Source organism: Psammomys obesus, unplaced genomic scaffold, assembly GCF_907164565.1.
Source record: "Psammomys obesus unplaced genomic scaffold, mPsaObe1.curated_primary_1811, whole genome shotgun sequence".
In the NCBI taxonomy this organism is placed as follows: Eukaryota; Metazoa; Chordata; class Mammalia; order Rodentia; family Muridae; genus Psammomys; species Psammomys obesus.
The window spans coordinates 14,199,065-14,212,180 of record NW_026596064.1 but is presented as its reverse complement, the minus strand read 5'-3'; the positions used below and the strand labels follow the sequence as shown (position 1 = coordinate 14,212,180).

The window sequence follows — 13,116 nt, the reverse complement described above, 5'->3', positions numbered from 1 at the left end:
GTTGCCAGCCAGGAGGACCCTGTAACAGGTAGGGACTGAGGGATGCTGGGAGAACCCAGAGGTCAGGGCTACTTTGATATGTTAATTAGGAACCCCAGCCATTTGTCCCAGGTTTGAAACCTAACAGTAATGAAAGCTAAAATCTTGAGCAATGTGTGTATTGATAAGAGTTCTCACGGATTCTCCCAGGCCATCCTGGATACAGCCACATGTGATGGGGTGTGTGAAACCATGTTCGGGTTCAGCAAGGGACAAAGTATGTCTTCCAGCTTGGCCTTCACTAAAGAGGCTATTTCTAACAGTCTCATTCAACTCTTTGTAAATGTTTAGAACCAAAGGATGAAACCACAACAAGCCAGAACAAAAGAAGCTCATGTACTGATCCCCTTCAGACACACTTACTGAAGGAGAAAACAAGTGAATTCTCCCTAATTGTCAATGTTTTCTTACCGTTACTTAATTTTACTGTTTTGCAGCCCTATAGTGACTGAACACTTGCTTAATTTTCATTTTCTGAGAGTGAAGTGCTAAAGCCTCACAGAACTTGACATTGAAGGAAAACGGGAAGTAATTTAATCCAGTGTGCTGGTGGCTCACCATACATTAAGGCCCAAAGAGTAGGTCTTCCAGCGCTGGAGAGATGGCTCAGCGTTTAAGAGCACTGTCTGCTCTCCCAGAGGTCCTGAGTTCAATTCCTAGCAAACACATGGTGACTCACAACCATCTATAATGAGATCCTATGGCTTCTTCTGGCATGCAGGTGTACATGCTGATAGAGCACTCATCTACATTAAATGAATCAATCTTTAAAAATAAAATAGGTCTCCATGCTTATCAATGACAAAAAAAGTGCTGTAGGACCTAAATTTCATGTCTACAGTGTTTATATATATATAGTATGATGAATCTTAAGCACTGTTTTCACTTCTCAAGCATTTCTGCCAGCTTTTCTACTACACATTTTGTTTCTCTGTTCAGATAAAATGTTTACTCATCAAAGGATCCTTCATGTTCCTGCTACAGACATACTTAACTCCTGTTGTCTTTGCCTTCCTTCCCTCCCTCCGCCCCTGCCTGCTCCTCTTTTGACCCTTATGACACAGCCAAGGCTGCCCTCAAACTCCCAGTCTTCCAGCCTCAGGTGGGACTACAAGTGTGCATTGCCATGCCCATCCAGTCTCACACCCGTCCTCTCTTTTCTGTTCCTCCCATCCACGTTTCTGTGGCATCGGAAGTTGAAACTAGGGCCTCACATACACTATGCCAGAGCAGTTATTTATATATCTATACTGTTGTCCATGAGCTTATTGTGATTCTCCTGTCACGCTCTGTTTTTGTTTTTAGGGTTATTTATTTTCACTTTCTGTGTATGAGTGTTTTGCCTCCACGTACGTATGTTTGCCATGTGCATGGCTGGTTCCCACAGATGACAGAAGAGGCATCTGATCATCTGAAGTTAGACAGTTGTGAGCTAGGTGGGCTATGGGCGCTGGGAACCAAACCTGGGTCCTCAGGAAGAACAAACACCAAAGCCATCTCTGCAGCCCACACCATATCATTTCTACTTTTATACAGATGGCAGGTATGGTTCCCTGACCCCCGGCTCTTAAGCTGAGGCTTCAAGTTCAACACTTTACTCATGAACTATCTGTCTTTCATTTATTTAAAAACTATTTTAATTCTATTTCCCTCACCCATCCTGTTCTCTATTGCATGCTATTGCATATATTCTATTGTGTCTTTCAAGACTCACATGAGGTACATAAAGGTATAATAAAGCATAGAAAGTCGAAGCAGAAATCTCTTATTTAGCATTTCTGTACTAGGCAGCACTGGCAGTGGCCTGGCATATGCCCTTCCAGACCTTCCCCAACACCCACAGGTTTTGCATTTTCTGCACCTTTCCCTAACCTGAAAACACCCACATATTTTAATATTAACCTGCTTGTTCTAAACTTACGAATTAAGAGGCTTCAGGAGCCCAAGTGATAGGACTTTACAGCACTTCGGCCTCCCTTGGCTCATTCGCCATCCTTCCTTCCATTCTGTTCTGGCAGAACAGGAGCTAGCTCATTAAATTCCAGGCGGACAATTGGCAATCTGGATCCTGGTCTACCAATCCTGGGCTGTGCAGGTACCACTAGCTGTAAGTCCCTATCAGAACGAAAATGAAATTTAAAACCTAAGCTGCTCAGTCCCACCAGCCATATCCCATGGGCTCCATAACCACATGACTAGTGGCTGCTGTGTGGGACAGCACGGACGGGGGACATTATTAAGCAGACAGTTCAAACACACCGAGCTAAAGACTTTCTAATTTATGTAACAGCTAAGTGTATGTCCCGTTCCCGAGTTCCGTTGCTTCTGTAGGTGTTAGAATGCCTCTACCTCAGGGAAATGATGCCGTCTCCGTAGGAGCCTAATGTTCTCACCCAGCTCCACGTGGATTTTGTTTCCTAGGAAAGTCTAAGTCTAAAGTCCTAAGCTGCTTTTACTGTTTTGTTTCAAGTGTCTTTTCTCCTAAGAACTGTGATCTTTGTTTTAAGTTTAAAAACTTAAGGAGAAATCCAGAAGCAGTAGATTTTTTTTTTCCCCTCCTGGCAGAAAAGCTCCTCTGTGGTATACTATAACCTGTCAATAACCAGCCTTTTAGTTCAGAAAAGTCTCTATTTTTTTTTTTTCTCCACAGCTACTTTGAATTACACACTCTATTTTTCCTCTTTGGGTAGCCTTACTATTCGTTTAAAGGTTTTTATGCCTGCTGTCAGTTCTGTGGACGCATGGGCTCTGACACAACAGTTAGTTCAGTGCGCTCCCCTTCTTCAGAGATGGTGCCCCCTGTTCTAGTACCATGCTCCCACTAGCCAGTCCCCCAACACAGCAGACTCCGTTGTGCCAGGCAGCCCAGGCTGGGTAAGGTTCTTTCTAGACTCACAGGGCAAACCCTGCAAAGCTCTCAATGGCATCTGCTCTGAACCTGCTTTACGTGATGCTCTGCGACAAGGACAACTGCCTCTCCTCAGCCTTCAGGGTTGCTGCTTGTGTCACTATGGTATCTGTCCTGCCCTATCAGGCACTACCAATATATCAAGGGCTTTTTTGTTTTTGTTTTTTAATTTTAGCACATTCTGTTCTAGAGTCATTAGCTTTCTCACCTCCCTGAGAATGCATTATTTAACTTCTATTTGCTTGAGTTGTCAAGCAGTGACACCTATGTGGGTGAGTTCCTTGTTCCTACAGACTCCCTCTTCCTGTCAAATGTTGTGACACCGTCTACATCCAGTTCACGTTCTCCCATCCAGTTCTCACACAGCTCTGAAGCTGGTTTTTCTGGGTTCTGCTGTTTGACAAGTTCGTGCTAGGTGTCCCCACATGACTGGCTCTGCTAGCCTTTGCACACTCTTCTAGAGGCCTGTGCTCTCAAAAGCAATCTTTAGAATGCAGGGAGTCTAACAAATGCATGTAGCTTGCTTCAAGTCCCTCAGGACATGAAACAGTTATTAGAAAATCAACAGGCTCCCACAAAGAGGAAAACTGGCCAGGTCATAGAAGCAAGTTGACTGAGAATGTGCCTGAGGCACACAGCTCTATTAGTAACAACCTGGAAGCCAACATGGGAAAGTAGACAAGGTTTGAGCCACAGGGCCAGAAACCAAAGCTGGAAGCCTTCTTAAAGACACAAGTAGTTAAAACTGTCCTCCATTTTTTTTAAAAAAGGCATTCAAATCTGTCTATTTCATTAGGGATCTGAAGGGGAGACGTAAGGCCTTTTACAAGGACTCTGACTAGAAAGCACAGCTATGGCCTAGAATGTGCTAGTGGGGTTTCAAGACATGGCATAAGTTTTTTGTGCTCACCCACAGTCCTCCAAAACTAATTCTGCTATTCGAACCTAGCAACAGACCAGCTCTAGGAAAAGGTAAGAAGCATGTTTCCCCTTATTGTAGGGAAGGGGTCCCACACAGAAGAAGGATCTGGAGGGAAGTGGGAGGTAGAAGAGTTGCTGTGGGCCACTAGGACCCGAAGGCCAGAGGTAGATAAATGAGGTATGGAGAAATCTACATGGCTTGTTCCAGTTTGAACAGGTTTGTGCAGAGCGTCCTCAACCTGTTGGACACCGCACTCTCAGTGCTGGGACACAGCTAACAAGCAATCCTAGCTTAACCAGAAGCGCTCAGAAATCCAACTTTACCTAGAAACCATTTTAAACTGCCATCCCGGCCAGACCTACTGCTGCAGGTCTACGGTCCTCATGACTCATGAGGACGAGATGGAAGGGCCTCGGTACCCCCCGGTATGGCTTGTCTACACAGGGGGCTAAAGGGCAGCCTGGGCAACTTGACAAGACACTGTCTCAAAAGTAAATGTTTTCTGGCTTTTAAACTATGTGTTATCAAGTGTGTCGGGGCGTGCGCATGGAGGTCAGAGGACAACTATATGGGCTCAGTTCTCTCCGTCCGTCATTTGGGTCCCAGGATGAGCTCAGGTCACCAGGCTTGTGCAGTGAATACCTCTACCCAAAGAGAGCCATCTTGCCTGTCCAATAACCTTTTTTTTTTTTTTTATTTTTTTTTATTTTTTTATTTTTTAAGGGAAGGCTAGGGATATAATTCAGTAGTGCAGGGATGCACAAGACCCTCGGTTCAATGCCAGTCCAAAACCCAAAACAAGACAAAACTACCAAAGCTGTAACACCAGCCTAGTGTTTGTGTGTGGTACCAGGAATTGAACTTAGGACTCTACCACAAACTCTGTATCCCCAGGCTAATATTAAACCTCTACTCAGACAAACCAGAAAAAGCCTGCCTTATCAATGACTACCATGAATCCAAAGCCACAACGAGAGAACTTACAGAAGGTTTAAAGCAAGGTGATTTCTAACGCTACAACATCCACCCCTTGCGCCACAACTCAATGACCAAGTTCAGTACGGCCATGGGGTTGAGCAGTCATCGTCACTAGTCACATTCGAACATTTCTTCCCTCTGAAAGGAAACCGTGTACCACTTCCACTAATCCACGGCCTCCACAGATTTGTGTCCTGGACATTTCAGATCAAAGGAATCACACTACTTGTTGACGTTTTGTGTCTGCCTTCTTTTCACATGGAAGGGAAACCTCTCCACTGAGAAAAAGAACAAAGTCACACAAAAATCTTAAAGCAAAACTCCATAGATAAATAAATAATATATGTTATATATAATTATATATTCTATAAGTATCAGCAATGTTAACAGTATTAACCTGGTATGTGCAAGGCCCTGGGTTCCACCCCCAGTAGGCCCCATCCATACACACACAAAAGATACATATTCATCCTATTGTGTGTGTGTTTTTTTACTTTAGTAAAATACTTGTTGGCTTTATCTAGTGTGTTACTCTAAAAGCTGTCCCTTTCCTCCTATCTTTCTGGATCCTTACTGCAGCCTTAGTTCCTGTGTAGAGGTGACCATCCAGGACCACCACTGATCCAGGCTGGACCCTCTAGCTCCTCACTAGGGTACACAACTAAGCCTGTGCTTCCAGCTAGTGGCTCTCTCCTTGACTAATTGTTACTATCACCTGGCACAGAGAAAACAGAAAACTAGTCTGCAGGAAGGGAATGGTTCAGACACCACACAGAGAATAGCAGACAAAAGCGACGGAGCACGAACACCTGGGATCACTATGACAGCCCGTGACTCTGGGCCATTCCTACAGCTCCATTCCTGCCTCAGGACTTTATTGAATATGCTACTTACAAGTCCCTCTTGATGGTTAAGCAAGGAGGTTCCTGTGATCTCCAGCCAATAGCCCTCATCACCTACCCAACAAGACTGTAGACTTTTTTTTTTTCTGTAGAATAAATCCCAGGCCTTGTGCATGCTAGGTGAGTGTACTGTGCTATTTCCTTTTTAGCAAGGCTTTAATTTTTACAGTATCCATTCTCAGCTCCAGGCAATACCCAGGTCCCACAGCGGAGGTAAGAAGTCTGTGAGGGAGGAGGGAGGAAGGGGAAAAGGGGTCTTGCAGATGACTGACTGGCAGTCAGAGTGCTTCTTTGTACAGAACTGAGTTAGTTAGTAGGCAGGGAAAAATTCACCTTGTTCCAAAACATAGATCATATCAGTTTTGTCCCCGGACACGTGTTTTAGCTTCCTCGTGGTCAGAAGTTTGGTCATCAATGATAAGCCATGACAGGACAGAGTTATCTTTTACAATCATCTTCCCTCATCAACCCTTAACCCAACCTTCAAGAATCTAGAGGCATATCTTGCCAAAGCATGACAGCCCGTTCTCAGGCAGGCAACTAGACAGAAAAAAAAAAAAAAAACAAAACCATCCAAGCCAGCCTGGGAAGATTATAATGCCCCAAGCAGTGTATTATCAACTTGTGACGGTCAAAGTGTTAGCTGTCACTAGACACCCCATCCAAAAAATCTTCAGGCCAAAGTTGCTGCCGGTGTTATTCTATTTCTACCAAAATACAATGCTTATGTTATATGTATTTGTATATGTTTTATATATTTGTAAAACTTATGTATATGTCTAATCTTGGTATTCTTTTATTCCTTGGCCATACAGCACCGCAGCGGCCCTACATGAATTAACTCTTCTAAGTAAGTGGTGTCTTAATACTTCACTCTTTTATCATTTGTTCATACCATTCCTTGTCCATCAGTGTAAGTCCCAGGGTAGGGCAGAGATAACTCCAGCCAATCTAACTTTGTTACAGTATCTTTTCCTAGTAGGGCATACCATATGCAACCTTTCCTACTGCCCCCAATATGTCACACATCTGAGGGTATAGCAGTGAGAGGCTTTTAACTTGACCTGCTCTCAACTTCTCTAGTCTACCGAATTTGGTTTACCATTTGAAGGGTCCTTTGTTCTGATTATCTTGTTTCTGAGTAAGTGCAGGGGCAGATGTTCCAAGAGTATCTTGGTATCAGAGCCTCATAGGGAGGTCTCTGGCATTTTGGGGTCATGACCGCCAGGGCTTAAGGAGGATCTTCAAACAGAGCCAGATAAGGATATCTCCCTAAAAGTGGAAGGGGTACTATGCTCAGGACTCTCCTGGGAAAGCTTAGAAGCAGTACTCCTGGGAAAAAGCATAAATGATTCAATCCATCATTCCATCAATCCAATATGCCTGAGTTGTACAAATATCAAAAGCCCTCCAAGCAGGCAGCACGTGGGAATCAAGACCAAAAGTGAAGAATGGCACAACAAGCGATTGCATCAAAAGGCTCAGCTTTGCTGGATCTTTGCCAAACAGCTGGGCTGGCTTTATGCTTTTCTCTGTTCGCATTAGACATGGCTGTGCCAATCTATTAACCAAACACTTAAATTAGCACCTGTAAAATAATTTGGAAATTTACCTATTATAAGATACTCACTATGTTCTTGGGTAAGTAGGTAGAATAAAGTTAAGGTTTCTGTCAGTTTTAGTAAAATTCCTTACCACTGAGCTGGCCACATAACTGAGTGCTAAAAGTAGTAGCCTGATATGTGTAAGCCCCCCCACCCCTAAAACAAAACAAAACAAAACGACAAATATCACATATCACCAACTCAAAGAATGTATCCATCCTGCAGAAAAAAAGAAGTTCTTCAGAAAATAAGCATTTTTAGTTTTGTTTCACTTTTGTATTACTATGTGGCCATTTGGGCTTGCTTACTAAATATTTTTAGGTCCTTTATATATTTCGAATTTCTTGGGAACAACTGACTTCTACTTCCTTTTTAAGCCAATTCCCAAAGGCCCCACTAAAGGAGATTAGTTAGCCCACAGGTAAACGAGAAGCTAACTTATCTAGATTAATTTTCTCCTCCTGTTAATGCAATATAGTGTAATTAAGCAACACAAACATCTAATGATTGTAGCATGTCGGCTAGGTAGGTGATGAAATCCTTCAGCAATACACAGGAAGTGCATCTCAGTACTAGTCTCAGGCTCCCAACATGGACCTCTGCGACATTCATCTCCCACTTGTTTCTAGAAACCATCACTTCGTTATACAGGGTCCTTTCTATCGCTTCTTTCTCTCTCAGGGGAGTGGATGGGTTGAAAGACTTTTCCATTTGGGGGGCATAGTTTTTTTTTTTTTTTTTTTTTCTAAAACCAAACTTATTATTGTCATGTAATAAGTTTCTAGTGGAGACTGACAAAAAGAAAAAATAATTAATTAATTTATTAAATCCCCATTAAAAATTCAACAGAGATGAACATGATAAACATCCTTTAAAGTCTAAGACTTGGCTCTGGAGTGAATTTTGTATTGCATGGCTTAATTTACATACTTTCCCTAAGATATACTTAAATTTTAAAAATTATGTTTCTATAGTATATTTCTATATTACAATTACATTTCTATATTAGAATTATATTTCTATATTACAAAATCTTCAAGGAAATCCCCTTAAAAATCATTGAGGTAAATGCACACGCCTGTAATCCCCAGCACTCGGGAGGCAGAAGCTGGTAGAGCTCTGAGTTTGAGGCCAGCCTGGTCTACAAATCCAGTCCAGTACAGCCAAGGCTACACAGAGAAACAAAATGAAATAAAACAAAACACCACCACCACCAAAACTGCCTTGAAAAAGAAATGGAAGTAGTCCAAGTGTGAGCAATGCAGTCCTCTGCTGAGCACTGGGGCAGGTGCTGAAGGCCCTGATCTCAGGTGTGCCTCTCTGGAGCTGAGGGAACTGTGCGTGACAAGGTGACGAGGGATGCAGTGCCGCTTAGTCATTTCTTCCCCCTTTCACAAAACCCCAAGCCTCTAAGCTTAGAGACGATTCACACTGGAATCTGCTGGTTTTCTTGGACTCAAACTGTTTGAGCAGGAAGAAACTAGAAGTCAACTGTAGCCTAATTCTTTTCCAAATCAAAAAGGTGGACAAGGGATAAAAGAACATTCCCCTAAGCTGGTGACCGCAGCACAGTTGAAGGGGGTGCTAAGTCACCCTGACACCCCAGACAGGCCCAAGAGCACAGTGCTGTCTAAAGGCAAAGAGCAGAAACAAAAGTTACCCCTTCCGGCTTTTAAAAGTCAGGGTGTGAGATGGAGAATTACATCTTATTTCATGGAGGTAAACTAGTTTTTCTTGAACATTATTCCCTAGTTTGGGTTTTAAGCTGCCACTGAACACAAATGTCACGCTGTGTTTGCCCTGGAGGATGAGGGAAGTAAAACAGAGTATCATGTCCTCTGTACTACCCAAAGGTTTTTCATTACCACAACTAGGTAGCTTTTGATTTTGCATGTCCCTAAACATCCCCAACCCCTCTTTTCCAAATCCACGGTCCATTTGCAACAGGAATGGGCATGTGTTCTGCGCCTGCTGATCGAGTGTCAACACCACAAGCAGCAGCAGAAAAAGGGCCAACCAGAATCCTTCCTAGAACTGTGTCTGACACAGACGTTCAGAAAAGCAAACCTCTACCGCCACATAAAGGCTGTCCACACTAGCAGAGCCTAGGTCTGTCACATAAAGAGATCCACCATGTGGGTCCTGGGGATGAAACCCAGGTCTTCTGGGAACAGCAGCCAGGGCTCTTAGCTGCTGGGCCATCTCTCCAAGCCCATAGTTTTGTATCTATCAGATTCAGACCAGAAGATCCCTTTATTCCTAAAACTGCTTTAGCTGTCAAATGTAACTCAAAAATCCAGCTCTACTGATAACCCAAAGTACACTTATTCACTGAGATTGTCTTTTGTCCTTCAAAGCCTTTGTGAATTTGGATGCCTCTGGCAGATTCTGATGTGTCTCTCATCTATCACCAATACACCACCTCCGCCAAAGACAGTCACTGTTCCTGTTCCATGCACCCTGAGAGCCTCTGAGCTTGTCAACCCTTCACCGTGGCATTCCTAGAATCTCTCAAAATCCTAGCATAGGCCTGCATCATTTGATTTCCTGTAAAAGCTGGAGAGAAAAGACATTCCATTAAATAGCATTAGATAGAATTGTATTTTCTTTTTTAGAATTTCAAAGACAGTTGAGCCATCAATTCACAAAACAAAACTGCCAAATATAAAACAAATTCAGCAAGGATAAGGTTATATTTTGATATACTTTATCATATTTAATAACAGCATGTTTTCCACTCTGTAACATTTGAAATTAGTGGAAAAAAAAAAATCTCAAACATACCTCCAGTAAGGCTCCCGTTTGGAAGAATTTCAGAGGCTTTTCTATCGAATAATAAAGACTATGGTAGCTCCCCTTAGCCAGGTATGCTCTCCCCAGCCCAACCGCTATCACCAGCCACCTAGTAAAAAGAAAGTACAATTAGAAGAGTAAAGCAAGGGTACATTGGATTTAAGATAATAAAAAAGATACGGTAGCAGCACGGCTCATTTAAAGGAAAATAAAGAAGACCCTAGATTTATTGTAGGTCGCCATTTGTGCTATGGTGACTCTAGAGCCACTACCCCACCCCGTGCCCATATGAAGGGCATGGTCCCCAGAACAACACTATTGGGAAGAGAGACCTAGTGACAGGTCTTTAAGACACTGGGGACATGCCCTGAAAGAGGCGGTGGGACCTTGGCTCTCTTTCTTTCTCTCTTTTGTGGTAGTCATGAGGTGAACAGGTCTGTTCCTGCTTTGTCACTGACCCAAAGCAAGGAGGTCCTCCACTTGTGGGGTGCAATCTCCAAAACTGTGCGCCAGAACAAACCTTCTTTACAAGTGGATTATGTCAAGGGTGGCATAAACTGACATGCACATCTACTGTAGATCATAAAGGCCACACTGTAGCACAGAAAAAGTGTTACACAGCCTACCCTGTAAAACTGAAATGACATGGTGGCACCTCACTCGTCTGGTAGTTAGCTCTCTCTTCGATAAACTGTCTGAGAATAAGACCAATTCAAAGGGAGTATGCTAATATGTTCTTTGTGCAGTTAAATCAGGTCCCAGAAAGCCTAAGGGGAACAAAGGATTCAATTTTAATTGGTTTGTACTCTAAAAGGGTCTTCAGTAATAATGTTAACACTGGAAAAATATTTTAAACTATTTTCACAAGCGGCTCAATGGGACATGTCCATATATCATAATCTCTCTTATCTAAATTGCATATGAAATGTGACTAAAAGTTGCCTTTGAAAAACAACAGCCTTAAATTTCCCAAAGCCAACTAAGAAAAGATATCAACTGGGACATATACAGTTCTGAACACCACCTTTCTGCTCTACTTTCCTTCTCAAAAATAAGTCCTAGGTCCTTGTGGTTTCCTGTTACATTCCATATTGAAGCAAATGGAACTTGGTCATTAATGCACATCTCAGGGGACGCAGTCAGACTTAACTAACTGTACAGACACACAGACACACACACACACACACACACACACACACAGGCAATGGGATATATATTCTGTATGTCTACAAACTATCCTAGAGGGACATTAAATAAGGGTTTATAATAGAAGAAATGAATTCCTTACTGCAACAACCGGGCAGCGCGGACAGAAATAAATTAATGCTCAAGTTTATTAACAATGGACGTTCACATCTATTATTAATGTTTGCTATAATGTTACTATCTAGTTATGATAAATTAATGCTCAAGTTGATCAGAGCAGAACCTCCTTCTCATCATTCCAACTTTCCTTCTTGGGTTGAGACAAGACTCCTCACCCTTGTCTCACGTTTATCACCCAGAAGAGGATGTTCCTTCCTTCTTCCTCAGAGAACTCTGAAGTCCCTCTGCAACACAATGCTTCTACCAGCGCCTTTTAGAGCAGGAATTTTACATGAAAGTGTACACGGTGATCCCCAAATGTTCTCCTGAAAAAATTCCATCTGGGGGCATTTATGTGAAAGACAACGTGTATCTGCAATAGTTCTTCACTGACCCGAATTTAGATCCAGAGATTCGGGCAACTTCTACGATCTTAAGCAAGTCACAACTTCTTGCACCTATGTTTTTTCTTTTCTTTTCTCTCCTGAGACAGGGACTCTCTGTGCAGCCCTGGCTGTCCTGAAACTCACTCTATAGACCAGGCTGGCCTTTTAACTCTGAGATCCACCATGACGGGGCTTGAGCCTATGTTTCAACACCTCCCGTTTCTAATACTAGCAACTAGTCTACCACCCTCCCTGACTATTTCATTAAAAAGCAACATACTAACTGTAGATTTACAACATTTGTGTAAGTACATATTAGCATGTGCTAATATCAGCATCTGAAGAATATACAAAATGAACTGATTCACGTAAGGTAATTAGGGGGGCAGATTTTCACTGTATGTGCCTTTGTGTGGATTTTAAGTTTAACCCCTGCTGTTTATTTCCCACTGTTTAAAACTGGATTTTCAAAATACAGTTCCTTAATTTTTTTTTTCTGTATACTTGAAAACTTTACCAAAACAACAACAACAACAAAAAGCTGAGGAAAAATGGCTACAGGACTAGAGATCTAGCTCAGTACTAGAGTGAATGCACGCGTGAGACCCTAGGTTCAATAAACCTAAGACCAGTAAACAAACAAATGAAAGAATGATATGGAGTCAAGACTCAGCACAGGCCCCTAATTCCAACAGTCATAAGACTGAGGCAGGAGAATCACAAGTTCTGAGCCAGGCAGGACTACATAATGAGTTCTGGTCTTGAAAAACCAAGGGAGGGAAAAGAAAAAGAGAAGGGGGAAGGAGGAAGGCAAAGCAAGAAGGTGTGTTTTACAACTTAGAAATTTCCTAACTAATTATAGTGTGATCCACCTCACTACAACCACCGGATTGCGAAACTGGATTCTACCTAGCCCAACTCTCCATAACCGAGAAAAAACCAAGAGGCCCAGGGAAAGCAGATTTCTTCAAAGCCACACGGCAAGTGGGGCGAGAACTAAAACCCTGCTCTCCAGAGACAGACAGACGCCGGGTAAGAACCGTTCGAGGGCCGATCTTCCCCGCAGAAAGTCTGAGCCGGTGGATGCGGACAGCTCCGACTCCGGGAGCTGGCCGAAAACTTTGAACGCGTCCCCCCTCCCTCCCGGGCGGAAGCTCTGCCGGGATTTTGAAAACGACCGCCGAATTGAATGCTCTCCGCAGCCGGCGCGACGTCCACGCCGGAGCCGGCCCGAGCGGTCCGCGGTTCGGGACCCGTGGCCCCGGCTGGCCTCCACCCC

At 43.2% G+C, this 13,116-nt stretch overlaps 1 protein-coding gene across 1 annotated transcript in view; it reads right to left on the bottom strand.

Moving 5' to 3' along the window:
- Hacd2 (3-hydroxyacyl-CoA dehydratase 2) overlaps window positions 1-13,116 on the bottom strand; it is an 86,783-nt gene that overhangs the window by 72,950 nt on the left and 717 nt on the right. Inside the window, exon 2 of the mRNA XM_055625061.1 lies at window positions 10,138-10,255. Coding sequence (XP_055481036.1) covers window positions 10,138-10,255 — 118 coding nt within the window. The remainder of the gene's footprint in view (window positions 1-10,137; window positions 10,256-13,116) is intronic.